General features: G+C 40.0%; 1 protein-coding gene across 5 annotated transcripts in view; it reads left to right on the top strand.

Moving 5' to 3' along the window:
- The window catches only part of CPNE4 (copine 4), a 325458-nt gene that overhangs the window by 253511 nt on the left and 54411 nt on the right, over positions 1 to 17536 (top strand). For all 5 annotated transcript variants that reach the window (XM_043540815.1, XM_007064303.4, XM_037890311.2 and 2 more), the window contains 2 exons: positions 3701 to 3799; positions 16247 to 16333. In XM_043540815.1, the coding sequence (XP_043396750.1) occupies positions 3701 to 3799; positions 16247 to 16333 (186 nt within the window). The remainder of the gene's footprint in view (positions 1 to 3700; positions 3800 to 16246; positions 16334 to 17536) is intronic.

Below are 17536 nucleotides of genomic sequence, written 5' to 3' on the forward strand. Positions count from 1 at the left end.
CTCTAGTACTGAACCCCTTTACCTGCTGCTAACGAAAATTGACGCGTATTGTATGAGCACTCAGCAGCATTTGCCACCAGTTCAGTACTTCTGTTCAGGACATAGGGCCACTAGCATTTGTCCTCTGTAGCTACTAGTGCTGACTATCTTGTATATGTCAGAGGTGAGGCGGGAAAGCAGGTAAGCTGCTTGCCAGTCAAAGTGGACAACTGGACCTTGAAATGTTTCACTTCTCTGTTTTTAAAAACTTTAATTATTTTTGAAGTGCATAACATACTTATACAACACAGTAATGCCATCAGATTATAGGACATACTGAGTGATTTCCACACCCTGTCCCATTATCTAGTCATACTCATTCTGCAAAGTACTGTAGGTGTAAAACACTATCATACTGATTTGATAAAATTTCACATTCACTTTGCCTGTGCAACCTTTATTCAGCCCTCTTCTGCATATGCATTATGCTACAGTCTTTAATTACATGATCACATCCTGTTTAAAAAAAAAAAAAAGTATCTGTGCCTTATTGGATGGGCACTCAGGGGCAGAATTAAGGTTGCACTGGTAACTTTAAAGCTAGCATTTCCTAACTTCTAAGTGCTTGAATTTGAAACCTAAATACCATTATTTTAACCTAGGGTGTTTTTGTATATTACATACCAATAAGGGATATGCTCTGGCTGCTTTGTGCCTCTCTGTTGATGCAAACCAGCCAAAAATTCATGGTTAGTGTTGCTTTACCTCACCAGAATGAGGCAAAGCATCTGGCTCATACTTGTGAATGTGGTCTTATCCTCCATAAGAGACAGCAACATCAATTGAGCAGAACTGATATATAATATATACAATAAAAAAAACTCCTAATGTAGAATAGTATCACCTGAATCTTCAGACTCTGTTACACTATCATTATGATGCAATTGCCCACATACTGGCAAAATAAATATTCATGAAGCTTTTAATACAATTCAAGAAATTCCTCCAAACCGCACAGTACTCAGTTTGTTTTGTGCTATATCAATTAATCTCACTGAGTCAATCATCACACATTCAGCAACAGTCCTGAGTTGTTATTTAATAATTGGAATTCCATTTGTGCAACAATAACCATTTTGTGCACTAAAGGACTATCACACTGGGCATTTAATTATGCTCTGTGGGTGAAGAGCTCTAACTTAGTTTTCTTATGCAGAAACTGATTTTATTTTTATTGTTTCAAAACTTCTCATTTGCTCATGGTGGAGGTTAGAGGTAACCTTGTCTGATCCTATGTTCATCCTCCAATGGAGCTTAATCACACACTAAACACTGGAGCTTGAAGTTTTTCATATGGAATTTTTTTCCATTGAAATATTGCCCTTTTGCAAGTAAAAAACTTTTCAAAAAACATTGTCAACATTTTTGAAATTCCATTTTCACTAAATTTTCCAAGATTTATTTTACCAATATCCTCATTGTTTTCTAAATTATAAAAATAATTCCATTATAATTTTTATATACTTATTTCACCAGAAACAGTGTGTTCTTTCTGAAATCTGTGTTGTCAGCAAATAAAAAAAATTGGAAAAATATTTAAATACTAAAATTTTCAAAATGTAACACAGACCATTCCACAAAAAACAGAAAGTGGATCCATTTCAAATTATGTGGAACAGAAAACAATTCAAAATTTTAAAAAATGTTGGCAAAATCATGTTTGTGGGTTTTTTTGACCAGTGCCTCTAACCGCTGTAGTTAATAGGTGTACCAGAGTTTTTTGTTTGAAGATTTCATTATAAAAGGTTCATCTTCACTGTTAGTGATGGAAATGCTGTTTCAAGTTATATTTCAAGAGATATTCCTGCTATCAGAACAGGGAACCCAATTCTATACTATTGTTGCTGAGTAAAACTAAATATAATAAACATGCATACAGAGGAACATTTCTCTTCCATCTCTGTCAAAACTGTCAAACAATTCTGTGCTTTATAGAGAGAGAACTCTTTTTACTTGTTTGATTTGAAGATTTTCCATCCCTTTGGGACCCTTTCATAGAAAGGTTAAAAAAAGTCATCGCACCTGATATGGTAAAAATGACAGAACACTCAACACAGGAGGATTGTCTAATCCGTAAACCATTCCCACTGACTAGAGTCTGGAAGAGCACAGATGCTGTAGTCTTCCTTGTGTGACTGCTAAATATAGCTTGTTTGTGAATCAAAGAAACTTGACTACAGTAGACGACATCACTTATGAGGCACTCTAAATGGGAAAGTCTGAAAGGTCAAACTACAATAAAGTCTTTGGAAGAAAGGAAGTTAAGTGATAAAGTGAGCAGTGGCATATTCACCTGTGAAGCCTCAGCTATGAATTTAGTTACCTCCCTACCCTGTCTCCACAAAACAGACTAATGAATTTAAGAACCTGGCTGATATATTGAGATTAAAAATAAACACTTCACACCTACATTTGAAGCCAGGTCCCTGGCTTGCCAAGCTGGTCCCCTGGACCCTAGAGTCTATTTTTATTGACCTTCCAGGCATACTGCAAGACTTGTCCAGGTACACAAGCTTTGGTCTGAAGGAACATGGGGAGCAATGTGAGGTTCTGTCTTTTAAGGGGTGTGTTGGAATATTTGCTGACAATGTGCCAATTTTAAAATTGGTTGTTTAACAATTATATTTTTCTATGAGTGCTAAGCTGCTTGCCAGTCAAGGTGGGCAGCTGGACCCTGAAATGTTTCACCTCTGTGGGTTTTTCTGCATATGTTTGTAATAAAATAAATAAATAAATAACTTTTCTAAAGCTCAAGGTGACAGTGTATTCTCTTATAAATTAGCCAGGGTGACTATGTTTACAAATGAAAGTTATGAATGGCTGAAAACAAGCAGTTAAAATGGAAATGGCCTGCAATTATGGCCATATCTGCTGCTGGTGCTAAAATATGTACATATTAATAGGCAGTGTGATCTACTCTTTAGAGCCAGGAACTCTTGGGTCCAAACCCCAGTTCTTCCTCTGATTTAGTTTCTTGCCTTGGGCAAGTCACTTAGGCAACCATTTACAAAGTGACATCTGATTTTGGGTGCCTCCATTTATGTGTGCCAACCTGAGACACTTTGGGCCTGATTTTCAGAAGTGCTGAGTCCCCACAATTCTAGTGGAAGGCACCTGGAACAGCAGATGATGACCAGGTATCTCAAGATGGGCACCTAACAGAGGCACACAAGCGCAAAGGCCACTGTAGAAACTGTTCAGTGTAACTTCCGTTTCTCTTCCGTTAAATGTAAGATGGGAATAATAATGTTTACCTACCTCTCAAGGGTGTTATAAAGATGAATTAATGTTTGTAAAGCACTTTGCAGAGCAAAGTGCTCAGTATTATTATAACTCAGAACATTGGGTGAACATGAATATACAATTATACCTAACATGCTTTTTTATACTTGGATATAAAATCTGTTCAATCAATTTTCACTAAACATGCAATTTCACTTTCTTCAGCCATTAATACAATAAACTTCTCACCCTTCTGGTGAGCTATGTTGAGATTTCACATGTCATTTCATTCCGATCTTGACAAGAATGTGTTTACTGTATGCTTAGTTTTGTTTCCATATATAACATTTAATCAAATAAATACTGTAATTGCTCCACAGTTGCAAAATTGTTGCCTAAAGCACAATGTTTTCCTCTGTTCTTTCCTCTCCCTCACCAGTGCATAGTTTGGGACTGGGATTCCAATGGCAAACATGACTTCATTGGAGAATTTAGTTCAACATTCAAGGAAATGCGAGGAGCAATGGAAGGGAGACAGGTAGGTGCAAACCCTGTATAACATCTGAATTTACTGGCCAGATTTCAAGTTGACTTGCTCCTTATGCAGTTCCATTGACTTAAATGGAATGTAAGTTAGTATAGAATTTGAAAAAAGAAAAGGAGTACTTGTGGCACCTTAGAGACTAACCAGTTTATTTGAGCATGAGCTTTCGTGAGCTACAGCTCACTTCATCGGATGCACTATGCATCCGATGAAGTGAGCTGTAGCTCACGAAAGCTCATGCTCAAATAAACTGGTTAGTCTCTAAGGTGCCACAAGTACTCCTTTTCTTTTTACGAATACAGACTAACACGGCTGTTACTCTGAAACCTATAGAATTTGAGCCTACCTATTTATTAGATGTATCAGGAGAGTTTCACTAAAGTTCATTGTTGAGTCCAGAATTTGACCTGGAGAACAGTGCTGGGTGTCCCCTGAAAGATTGGGAGGTGCATTTTGGTAGTTTACCCAAACCTATTTGGTTTCATAGAGGATAGATCCATTCATGGAGAATAGGTCCATTAATGGCTATTAGCCAGGATGGGCAGGGATGGTGTCCCTCATCTCTGTTTGCCAGAAGCTGGGAATTAACGACAGGGAATGGATCATTTGATGATTACCTGTTTTGTTCATTCCCTCTGGGGCACCTGGCACTGTCAAAAGACAGGATACTGGGCTAGAGGGACCTTTGGTCTGACCCAGTATAGTTGTTTATGTTCTGAAATTGAGCTGGAAGTTTATGAAAATATTGATCTTACTTCTCACAAGATTTCCACAGAATATCTTGGTTACATTTGGAGGGGGAGGTAGATCCACGCAACAAGACACTGAAGTAGCCATTGGAGAAGTAGGAGAAGACTCATGAAAGGACAGAGCTGCAAAAGCTGATGGAGGATAGAATTTTAAGAATCAGAGTGGTCAGTGGTGTTCAAACCAATTTGAGAGAGTAAGGAAGATGAAAAGGGAGAGCCCTGAGATTAGGCCAGGATTGAGTCAGAGATTTTACTAAGAGCAGATACAGTGGAATGTGAAAACTGCGTGTAGAGCAGGGACAAGGTAGAATCAAGGATGGTCTAGGACCAGGGGAACTCAGTGCATCAGTGTATAAAGCAGTTTCCTTTAATAGATTTATAAATATGTAGAAAATGCCCTTGAAATTCCATTTTGTTCTTTTCTATTTTAATTTGAGGTAAAATCCTGACCCTCATGAAATCAATTGGATATTTTCCATTTAGGGGTAGTTGGTTCTTTAATTTACATTTTAAATGTTTTGTTGTGTTCTTAGTGTACACTGTTAAGATGCCTAACTTAGTGTTTTAATGTAGCCATTGTTATTTCCCAGCCACGTTCCTCAGCAGGCATTACACTAAATTAAAAAATCACTAATGGTTCCAGCAGAAACTGGAGATGAGTTAGAGTTAATTGGAATTTCTGAGCACGCTTCTTATCCCTCCCTGGGCAGCTGAGCTCCCCATCACAAGACTAACTTATTAGCAACACTCAGATCCAGAAAGTTGCCAGTCTGCTTCTGGGAAGGATATTTGAACTAACTGATATGATATCCTATTATTACCTGGACAAGATGTTCTGAAAATGAAGTCAGCAAAAAGGGGAGGTGCCACTGTTACTGTAATTATGTATCTGATAGAACTCATATGCTTAGACTTGCATGAATATAAATAGGAGAATAGTTGTATTTCCAGACAAATTTCCATCAGCTGCTTGAATGCAACTGCAAGCCAATCTCACAGCCTGGGAAGAGAGAGAACACTCACCTGATGGCTAAAGACCCTTTATTGGCTGAGTGTCATTTTTCCCTCTTTTCCTGCTCCTTTCCCCCATTGCTTGCCATGCCTTTGCTGCCACCAGCTCTTACTGGAAATCATCATGATGTAACTAACCAGTTTCTTATGAATTACAATTCCTAAGAGAAAATTGAATTACCACATTAATAATTCTACTTCTTTATGTCAGTGTGAGCCTCACAAATAGGGGTTGATGGCAGTTATTGAAAACAATAAATGATTTGGCATCTAATTGGAGAAGTTGTCATTTCCTATTATTTCATCCTGGAGCCATTATGTTGATAAATTCTCTGTGTGGGAATAAATAATGTTGGACTCCTAGACTATTGCCCATGTTGTAGTGACTGCTCTAATGGAGATGTGAGAATCAAGCTAAAAGTGCAAAACAAACTTGGTTCACACTTTCTATTAAGGTTCTATTTACAAATAAGGTTAATAAATGGCTAACCAAATTGGTTCAGAGTCCAACGAGTCAATAGGTTGCTTATCACCATCTATAAGATTTTCTGCTGCTGTGTTTGTAGCCATCTGTGCTATAACACGTGACTCATGTCTACAATATGCTTCTAACATCAATCAGCCACTTACTAACCCTTTATAAATCATTTAAATGGAGCCTTAATATGAAGCCTGATCCAAACTTGTCCTTACAGGGCCAAATTGAGTCAGTGGAGCTGGACCCACTTACACCAGGGTTGAGTTGGCCTCATACATTTTAGAGCAATTACTAAATTGCATTGGTGCATGTCAAAAATTAATCATGAAGTGGAATGAGAGCTTTCACAAAGAGGGGGCAGGAACCAAGCTGAATAATATTAGCAAGGCCAGCCTGATGAGAAAACAGCAGCTTTAAGTAAATGCCTATGAGTGGGAGAAGGAGCACATAATGGTCAAATGTGTGCATCCCTGATGGAAATTTCTTCAAAAGACAGGTGCTCTGTCACCAAAAATGACACACACAAGAATGATCAGAGACACTCTGAACCATAAAGCTGATGGGAAAGCATTGAAGACATGGGATCCATGACATCCAGGCTGCCCCAGGTTGATTAATGAAGTATTCTGTGCTGTGAGGGGAGAAACAACAAGGAACAATTTTACAAAGTTCATTTTTATCCCCAGCATGGTATGGGGAGAGTTGTACTGTCACAGGCTTTTGTAGTTAGTCATTTCCCAGTTCTCATTCCCCTTATATGACATGCAGACATTGCACATCTCAAAACACCGCTACTTTAAAGTAGAAGACACCTATTTTTATAGCAGATGCTAAACATTTAGGAGAATGCATATTAGGGTTGTTTTAAAAAACTGAACCTCAAACAAACATCTGCAAAACATTTCCTATCCTTCTATTGTACCTTTCCTTGAGTCTTATTCTAAAACTGGTCCTTCACAATTTAACCATAGCTTTTGTCTCAATGGCTCCAATTCAGGACAAGCACTTAAACACATGCTTAACTATACCCTTATCCAGGAAAGCATTGATTTCAGTGAGACGTTAAGTACATGCTTAAAGTTTAGCTTAAGTGCTGTTCTGAATAAAGATGCTTTCCTGAAACGGGACCTATATTGTGCAGTTTTATAATGTTTATTAATGCATTAAACAACCTGGCCACTTAAAAAGCAGAATGGAAAAGAATGATAAAGATTAATTGGTAAAACTGTTCAGTTTAACTGGGGGAAATCCTCCTCTAATTAAAAAAACCAAAAACCCACACAATTTTGAAAATAGAGGCAATAGAACCAGATGGATTGGAAAAGAGCCATAGAAACAAACCACCTGGACCCTAATGGGAGAAGTTATGTAATTGAAAAATCTGTCTCTACAAAGAAAAAAAAAATAGGGAAGGGAGAAACCTTCCTACATCTGCTATCTCCTCTGGCATTTCCACAAGATTATTTAACTCCCCCATAGCATTTCCATTGTATGTGCCTCATTCATTAGAATGTTCTGTCAGACAAAACTGTGCCCTCTCTGGGGATTCCAATAAGTGAGATTCTGAGGCAAAGTAGGAGGGGGCCTCAAAGCCAGCTCAAAGCTCCCCTCTCTATCCAAACTCTCGAATGTTGTCCCAAACGCTTCAGATGATCAGGGTTCTATTGCACTCGCATAAGTGGGCATGTGTGAGACAGTAAAGCAGTTAGTGACTTTAGTAATGTACCAAGGCAAGTCTCAATTTGCCCAGTTTTAGTAGACAGCTCCACTTCTCTTTTTAAGATCAGAAGGTCAAATCCACTTGATGCTCTGCACTATCAGAAGCTTGGTGGCAGAAAAGGGGGGCTGCAACAGCACAGTGCATCAGTAATCTCCCTTTCATTAGGTAATCTGCAGGCAACCAGCACAGTTCCAGAAGTGCTGGTTAAGCTTTAGAGTCTTGGTCAAGAAAACAGGGGATGCACAGATATTCACTGCCGTCTGCACCTGTGAGTCTCCTGTGGAGCCCTGGCAGAGATTAAAAGCAGCCAGCCTACCCATGGTGGGGCCCCCCCAGCAGATAGTGTGCAAACACCACCTGTCCTCCTGGGGGGAGGCAGGGAATGCAATGGCCCTTACAGGCACAGAAAGGTGCCATTTGAACCTTGGGAACCAGCAGGAATGAATGCCCTGAAAGCAAATTGCTCACCCAGAGTCAACAGGATAACATATTAAATAGTGACTTGCTGCTGAAACAAAAAATAACCCATTATTATGTCAATGTCCTAGAAGAAAAAGGAAATTAAAAAGGAATTATTTGGAGAAAAATATACAGATGATGGTCCATGCACCATTTTGGATGAGTGTCACCTACTCTGGCTTCATACTTCATATTCCTCTCATGCGTTTTCCTGGGTATTCATGCGTATATCTGATGTGATCACAGGTCCTAAGTGAAAACAAAAGCTCTGTGTCACAGTTTCTCTTGCCTCAGGGTACATGGAACCCCTTCAGTCTGGTACCTTTATTTATTTGACATACTGGCCAATGCCATTGCTGGAAGTATACTGCTAAAAATTTCTATTCTTTAAATGTTTACATTTAGGAAGTTTTCTTGACACATGGAGCCAAATGTAGACATTCTCTCTCCTTTACATGTGTATGGGAAGAAGTGTCTCAGGGGACCCATAATTTTTCACTCCACTTCTGGGGGATTGAAAGGGTAAGAGAAGGAACATTTGAGGAAGCAAACAATGTCCTTTATTTCAGGGAGTAGTGTCCCTTGTTGTGGTGATCTGTGTCTCACTTCAGAGAATGGAGGTTTAGAAATATGACTACCTTGCAAGTGTCAGCATTATTTTGCCAAATTTCATGGAAGGCAAGGGAAGGAAAAAAACCTGAAAATGGCTCAGGTTCACTCAGCTGTTTCCCTCAACCTGGATTGGGGTTGCGGTTCTAAAGAAACATCAAACCAACCTACATTTGGCCTTTCATTATAAAACCTTTTGCGCAGCTCTTGTATTAAATTAGCAGGAAGCGGTGAAGTCATATTGCCTCCTGTTTCATGAGGAGAGAAGAGCTCACATAGCCCAAAGCTGTCAGGCACATGGAAGAAATGTTAACTGGCACACTATTAGAATGATGAATCTCAGTTTTATGGTGGTTAACAATAATGTCAGAGTATAGACTCTCGTATTAGTTACCTCTCAGCTGAAAGGTTAATTTAAATGATGGAAAAAAATCAATAAAGGTGACAGATACCATATCAATAGCAGAATGTAGGAGTACATAAAAAAACAAACTTGTCTTAGCAGTGAAAGCAAAATATTCAAAACAATTTGCATCATTACTTACCTGTCAAGACCTGTGCTGCAGATTCTGTTCCCTCAAGTAGAGCTGATGACATAGAAAGGATTGTCTAGGGAATTTTAGAAAATGATGCTTGTCATATAATCAGCTCCTGCTGTGTAAATGCAGAGCTCTGGGGTCAGTTCTTGGCAGATAAGTAAAGGAGGAGGTGAGTTTGATTTTAAAATAGTCATTTTTAAGTCAACCCACAGTCAGGAAGCTTACACATTTTTTATTTTACAAAAAGCTTTTCAGTTCACCTAATCAGGTAGTGTATTTACCTGATGAAAACTTATTCTTTCCTTCTGTTTGTTCACTTGCCAGGAATTTCCTAAGATGATTTATTTGGCTTGTGATACTAATCGATCAGTTATGTTCTCATTGTTTGTACATTTCATATTTTAATACTACTTAGGAATTATCTAGAACATCATCCATAGATCTCAAAGTGCTTTACAAAGCTGGGTAAGCATTATCCACATTTTACTGCTGCACAGAAAAGTTAAGTGACTTGCCCAAGGGCACACTATTATTCTATTTTGTATGTTCTACCACCACCCAAATTGTCATAGAAGCTGCACACCTTCCTGAAGTGCATTAAGCACTGAAGTGCCTGAGAATCAAAGAACTGGAAGGGACCTTGAGAGGTCATCTAGTCCAGTCCCCTGCACTCAAGGCAGGACTAAATACTTTCTAGGCCATCCTGGACAGGTGTTTTTCCAGCCTGCTCTTAAAAATCCCCAACGATGGAGATTCCACAACCTCCCTAGGAAATTTATTCCAGTGCTTAACCACCCTGACAGTTTTTCCTAATGTCCAACTAAACCACCCTGGCTGCAATTTAAGCCCATTGCTTCTTGGGCTATCCTCAGAGGCTAAGAACATTTTTTCCTCTTTGTAACATTTTATGTACTTGAAAACTGTTATGTCCCCTTTCAGTCTTCTCCAGAAGAAACGACCCCAGTTTTTTCAATTTTCCCTCATAGGTTATGGTTTCTAGACTTTTAATCATTTTTATTGCTCTTCTCTGGACTTTCTCCAATTTGTCCCCATCTTTCCTGAAATGTGGCGCCCAGAATTGGACACAATACTCCAGTTGAGGCCTAATCAGCGCAGAGTAGAGTGGAAGAATTACTTCTCAGGTCTTGCTTACAACACTCCTGCTAATACATCGCAGAATGATGTTTGCTTTTTTTGCAACTGTGTTACACTGTTGACTCATATTTAGCTTGTGGTCCACTATGACCCCCAGATCCCTTTCCATAGTACTCCCTCCTAGGGAGTCATTTCCCATTTGTATGTGTGCAACTGATTGTTCCTTCCTAAGAGGAGTACTTTGCATTTGTCCTTACTGAATTTCATCCTATGTACTTCAGACCATTTCTCCAGTTTGTCCAGCTCATTTTGAATTTTAATCTGATCCTGCAAAGCACTTGCAACCCCTCCCAGTTTGATAATATCCACAAACTTTATAAATCTACTCTCTATGCCATTATCTAAAGCATTGATGAAGATATTGCTCAGAACCAGACCCAGCACCAATCCCTGGGGGACCCCACTCATTATGCCCTTCCAGCATGATTGTGAACCACTCATTACTACTCTCTGGGAATGATTTTCCAATCAGTTATGCACCTACCTTGTAGTAGCTCTGTCTAGCTTGAATTTCCCTTTGTTTATGAGAAGGTCATGTGAGACAGTATCAAAAGCCTTACTGAAGTCAAGATATACCACATCTACTGCTTCCCCCATATCCACAAGGCTTGTTACCCATCAAAGAAAGCTATCAGTTTGGTTTGATATGATTTGTTCTTGACAAATCCATGCTGACTTTTATTTATCACCTTATCTTCTAGATGTCTGCAAATCAATTGCTTAATTATTTGCTCCATTATCTTTCCAGATATAGAAGTTAAGCTAACTGGTCTGTAATTCCCTGGGTTGTCCTTATTTCCCTTTATAGATGGGCACTATATTTGCCCTTTTCCAGTCTTCCGGAATGTCTCCCATGACTTTTCAAAGATAATTGCTAATGGCTCAGATATCTCCTCAGTCAGCTCCTTGAGTATTCTAGGATACATTTCATCAGGCCCTGGTGATTTGAAGATATCTAACTTGTCTAAGTAATTTTTGACTTGTTCTTTCCCTATTTTAGACTCTGATCCTACCTCATTTTCACTGGCATTCACTATGTTAGACATCCAATCACCACCAACCTTCTTGGTGAAAACCAAAACAAAGAAGTCATTAAGCACCTCTGCCATTTCCACATTTTCTGTTATTGTCTCCCCCCCCCCCCCCCCCCACAATGAGTAACAGGCCTACTCAGTTATTGGGCTCTCTTGCTTCTAATGTATTTGTAGAATGTTTTCTTGTTACTTTTTATGTCTCTAGCTAGTTTGATCTCGTTTTGTGCCTTGGCCTTTCTAATTTTGTCCCTACATACTTGTGTTATTTGTTTATATTCATCCTTTCTAATCTGACTGAGTTTCTGCTTTTTGTAGGACTCTTGAATTTTAGATCATTGAATATCTCCTGGTTAAGCCAGGATGGTCTCTTGCCATACTTCCTATCTTTCCTGCACAGTGGGATAGTTTGCTCTGGTGCCCTTAATAATGTCTTTGAAAAACTGTCAACTGTCTTCAATTGTTTTTCCTCTTAGACTTGCTTCCCATGGGATTTTACCTAGCAACTCCCTGAGTTGGCTAAAGTCTGCCTTCTTGAAATCCATTGTCTTTATTGTGCTGTTCTCCCTCCTGCCATTCCTTAGAATCATGAACTCTACCATTTCATGATCACTTTCTCCCAAGTTGCCTTCCACTTTCAAATTCTCAGCCAGTTCCTCCCTATTTGTCAAAAATCAAGAACAGCCTCCCCCCAGTAGCATTCTCCACCTTCTGAAATAAAAAATTGTCTCCAATACATTCCAAGAACTTGTTGGATAATCTGTGCCCTGCTGTGTTATTTTCCTCAACGGAAGTCTGAGTAATTGAAGTCCCCCATCACCACCAAGTCCTGTACTTTGGTGGATTTTGTTAGTTGTTTAAGAAAAGCCTCATCCACCTCTTCTTCCTTGTTAGGGGGTCTGTACTAGACCCCTACCATGACATCACCTTGTTTTTTACCCCTTTTATCCTTACCCAGAGACTTTCAACAGGTCTCTGTTATTTCTATCTCCACCTCAGTCCAAGTGTATACATTTGTAATATATAAGGCAACACCTCCTCCCTTCTTTTCCCCTGCCTGTCCTTCCTGAGCAAGCTGTACCCTTCTATACCAATATTCCAGTCATGCATATTATCCCACCAAGTCTCAGCGATACCAACTGTGTCATAGTTGTGTTTATTTACTAGCATTTCGAGTTCTTCCCGCTTATTCCCTGTACTTCTTGCATTAGTATACAGACATCTAAGAAACGGATTTGATACCCCCCTCTCCCCCAATTCTGTCTTGTCTCTCCTTTATTTCTGCTATAACAGTCCATGCTCCCCCCAGATTCTGATCCTTCTCCCAGGTCTCCATGTTTTTGACTTACCTGTGGGCTTTGGTCACCTGCCCCCGTTGACCCTAGTTTAAAGCCCTCCTCACTAGGTCAGCCTGTAGCCAAATATACTCTTCCCCTGTCTCGATAGGTGGACCCCATCTCTGTTTAGCAGTCCTTCTTCCTGGAACAGCATCCCATGATCAAGGAAGCCAAAGCCCTCCTGGCAACACCATCCTCGCAGCCAGGCATTCACCTCCAAGATGCATCTTTCTCTAACGAGGCCCGTACCCTTTACTGGAAGGGCTGAAGAGACCACCACCTGCGCTCCCAACTCCCTCACTCTTACTCCCAGAGCCCTGTAGTCACGTCTGATCTGCTGAGGGTCAGACCTCGCAGTATCATTAGTGCCCACATGGATGAGTAGCATAGGGTAGTAGTCAGAGGGCTGGATGATCCTCGACAAACCCTCCATAACATCTCAGATACAGGCTCCTGGCAGACAGCATACCTCCCGGGATGCCATGTCAGGGTGACAGATGGGCACCTCTGTCCCCCTCAGAAGAGTCTGCAACCACCACTACCCTACGTTTCCTCCTGGGAGTGGTGGCTGTGACCAACATCTATTGTGTGGTGCATCCTCTCCCTAAGGGAGAATTGTATGTACACTGAAGTGTTATTTTTTTTAAAATGTATACACTGCTATGAGTTTATCCTGGAGAAGGCAAGATCAGAGAAGTGCACTTTGCACTTGGAGTGGAAGGTAGTGAGGTTTGTGATGATCTGTTTGGTGAAATTCGGTATCAGAATTGGGATTAGAACTCCTGGCTCCTATATTTTGCCCTGTCCACTAGATACTGCTGCCTCCATTGTAACTGGTAAACTAAGCAATTTCTTTTTATAAATGCATCCAATAAGTTTATAGAATAGCTGCTACCAGTGAAGATAGTTTAATGTAAAATATACTCAGAGCCGAGTGATCAATGGTTTTGCATTGCAATCACATTTCTTCCCTCTACTTTGCTGCCATCTCCTGTCCTGGAGAACTCTTAAATTTTTGGGGGGAGCCTGAACTATCCTCCTGAGAATAGAAAAGCAGTTTTGGAGAATTTCCCAGCAACATGTGGTCCTGTGTCTTCCTGTTACCTCAGTCAGGAAATTCATTTCACAAGACAAATAATTGAGCTGTAGGACAAACTGGGGAACAGGCAGCTTACTTCATACAGCTTGAAAATATTTTTGTTAAACATTTTCTCTTTCTGTTATCAGCTAGGTCACCTGTTTCCAGGAGCCACGAGGTTAGGAGTGCAGTACGGGCACACAGTTAGCCCTTGGTGAAGAGAAGGTCTCACACTGCTCTAAAGCAGTATCCTTCCCTATTAGATATTTTGAAAGGGATCCTGATTTTGAAATGCTGAATATTCAAAGTAATTGTGTGATTCATTGGTGTGTGTTACAAGGCCCCCGCTGTGGTGATCCACAGAGGATATGAGTTGTTACAGCCTCTCATTGCAACAGCTTGGATCTTTTGCTTTTCGTTCTGGAGGTCCTGAGTTCAATCCCTAGTGTGTTGGCCAAGATGATGGCTGGCACAATTGCTCTTAGGGCTTTGCCTAAAGACTGTTGAAGTCAACAGGGCTATTTACATGCTTAAAATGCATCACATCCTTAAATGTGTCAGGACCTAATTAAGGATTTCTTCCACAAATACACAAAATACAGTAACTTCAAGCCAACATCATTCAATTTAAAAAATGGTCTAAATACTTATTTACATACATAGCAAGGCAAAGACTCACCGCTGCGGCACCTCCTGCTGGTCTTCTTGGGAATTAGCTCTCCAGTGTATGGAGCATCTCATCCTGGCCAGTGTCTTGCCTGCCAGTGGCCCCCATGTCCCTCCTGGACCCTGGTGCCCCTTTTCCTCAGGGTTCTGCCCTCAGCAGTAACCCAGAGTCTGGGTCTCCCCTCCCAGGGGAACCCCCAACCCTCTATCCCCACCTTGCCTCAGTGGCTACTGCCAGTCATCATCTAGCCCCTGCTCACTGGGGCAGACTGCAGTCTGTAAACCACTCATCACTGGCAAGGAGGGTTTGGACCTGCTGTCCAGTACCTCTCTTTAGGCCTTGCACAAGGCCTGCAGCCTGGGGAGTTGCCAGGGCTGAGGCTCCCCAGCTCCTCTTGCCTTTTCCTAGCACTACTCTACCTCTGGTACCCTGCTCCCAGGAAGCTAGGTCCTTCTCTCTCCACCACTAGAGAGAGACTGACTTAGCTCCTGGCTCACAGACCTTTTTATAGGGCCAGCTGTGGCCTGATTGGGGCATGGCTCCAGCTGTGGCTGCTTCCCCAATCAGCCTAGCCTTTTCCCTCAGGAGTGGAGTAACTGCCCCACTACAACATAGTATTGGCCCCTTTTGTAGATGGATTTTTCATCTTGCCTGGCACCATGTCAGTACACACACATTTCCTTGAGTGTTTTCCCCCCATTTTCAAAAAATGCCCCTGAAATAACATTAAAGACAATATTTTTCAAATCTCAGGCCCTAAGTGTGCATATGCAATAGCTCATGCAAAATGGGACATGTGCAGACAGGTATTTGCACATGCAAATGTGGGTTGTGCTTGTGCAGAGGCAGGTATGCATATTTTTGAAGGTACTACTTAGAGTTCAAAGTTTGAACGTTTGGTCTGTCTTAAACTACCAAAACCAAGTAACTTTTAAGTTGAAATTGATCTTTCTACTGCAAAACATTTCAGCTTCAACAAATCAGCATATCTCAACAACAAAAATTAGTTGAAAACGTTCCAGCGAGCGCTATGTGGCAGTTGTTGTTTAATTTCCTTTTACATACTTAGATTAATTTCTTATTTTTAACTTCTTATTTTCTCATAGTATCTACAGCATATAATATTGCACTCTCAAGGATTTATTTCCAACAAAAGGGGTTAAGGAAAGTACTTCAATCTCAGGTCTAAATTGCTGTGTTCTTAGTCGTTTAATGCAAACCCTCAATGTTATATTAATATGTAAGGAGTAATGTATTTAATATCAAGTATCAGACAATTTCCCCCAATCATTTTTATTTATATGCGGAGCCACTTTTTCTGAAATGATCTCTTTGTAAAAACCCTAAATGTTTCACATGTAAAACCTGCACGTGCGTACACAGATTTGGGTAGTTAAATGTCTGTTTGAGAATTATGCATATATTTGCATACCAGAATGTAGGTGGGAGTAGGTTAAGATCACTCCTTGTACAGTTAATGTTTAGCCATCTTTGTCTTTGGGCCATTTGATGGGGCTTAATCAACTATAGAGAACATACCGTGCAACCTTAATTAATTCAATTTGTTTACATGAATTTTCTTTCATGCAGTGACTGGTGTTTTCACAGGTACAGTGGGAGTGCATAAACCCCAAGTACAAAGCAAAGAAGAAGAGTTACAAGAATTCAGGCATTGTCATTCTTAACCAGTGCAAGGTACCTGCATTTGAAAGAATACTTTGTCTATTCCTCCTCCCAGTTGTTAATAATGTATTTATAAAGATTTTTTGGAAATGGAGCCAGCAAAGAAAATCTCAAGTATGGAACTAAAAATTGTGACATGGGAAGGGCAAAGGGAAGCTATTTGGGTTCTGGCGGTCTGTCCTTTCTTAGGCATATCATATAAAAAATACAGCAAAACCTGTCATAATAAGCTGAAGAAGGAAACAGCCCAACTTGAGTCAGAACCCAGGTTGTGTTTGAGGGGCTGGAAGCTGTAAAAACATATTTTACCTGTAAACCGATATGGAAATCATTAAGACTCAGTAAACATGGAATTTTCTAATGCCATATTTATAGATTCAATGTTCAAAGTCAAGCATTACTATGGGGAAGCTGGTCATGGCCCCATAAAAAAATGTTGCACTGAAAGGAGAGGTTCAACCCACTTTGTTACACAGGAAGAATACATTATACCCTCCCCAAAATTACATCTCTTTTCAAGTTTAGAGTGACTTTTCTGAGAACTCACAGTAAATGGGTTCATTACACGGAGTTAAAATTAATTTTAAAGTGGTTCCTTTAAGAAATGCGGCACCCTGTGGTAATTTCCATTACTAGATTGAAATGATAGAATTACTGGTAATAATGCAGAAAAGGCAGAAGTGTTCAAGACATATTTCTGTTACGTATTTGGTGTAGCCCTATCATGTGATAAGATGACTCTTTTCAATCCACTAGACTGTAAGGAGGATATTAAATAGATACTACTAAAGTTACACCTTTTCAAATCAGCAAGTTCAGATAGTTTGTTTTGAAGAGTTTTAAGAGAGCTAGCTGAGAAACTCACTGCACTGTAAATGTGATTTTCAATACATCTTGGAATGCTGGGGAAGTTCCAGAAGACTACAGGAAACCTCATGTTGTGCCAGTATTTTAAAAGGGGAAATGGAATAACCAAGGTAATTATAGGCCTGTTAGTTTGACACTGATTCCATACAAATATGATGGAGTAGCTGATACATGACTCGATTAATAAAGAATTAAAGAAGGGCAATATAATTAATGACAATCAACACAGTATTAAGAAAAATTGATCCTGTCAAACTAAGTTGATAGTTTTTTTGATGAGATAACATGTTTGGTTGATGAAAGTTAATAGTGTTGACGTACTTCCATAATATGTTTAACTTGGTACTG

The sequence above is a fragment of the Chelonia mydas genome, chromosome 2 (genome assembly GCF_015237465.2).
Source record: "Chelonia mydas isolate rCheMyd1 chromosome 2, rCheMyd1.pri.v2, whole genome shotgun sequence".
Classification (NCBI taxonomy): domain Eukaryota; kingdom Metazoa; phylum Chordata; order Testudines; family Cheloniidae; genus Chelonia; species Chelonia mydas.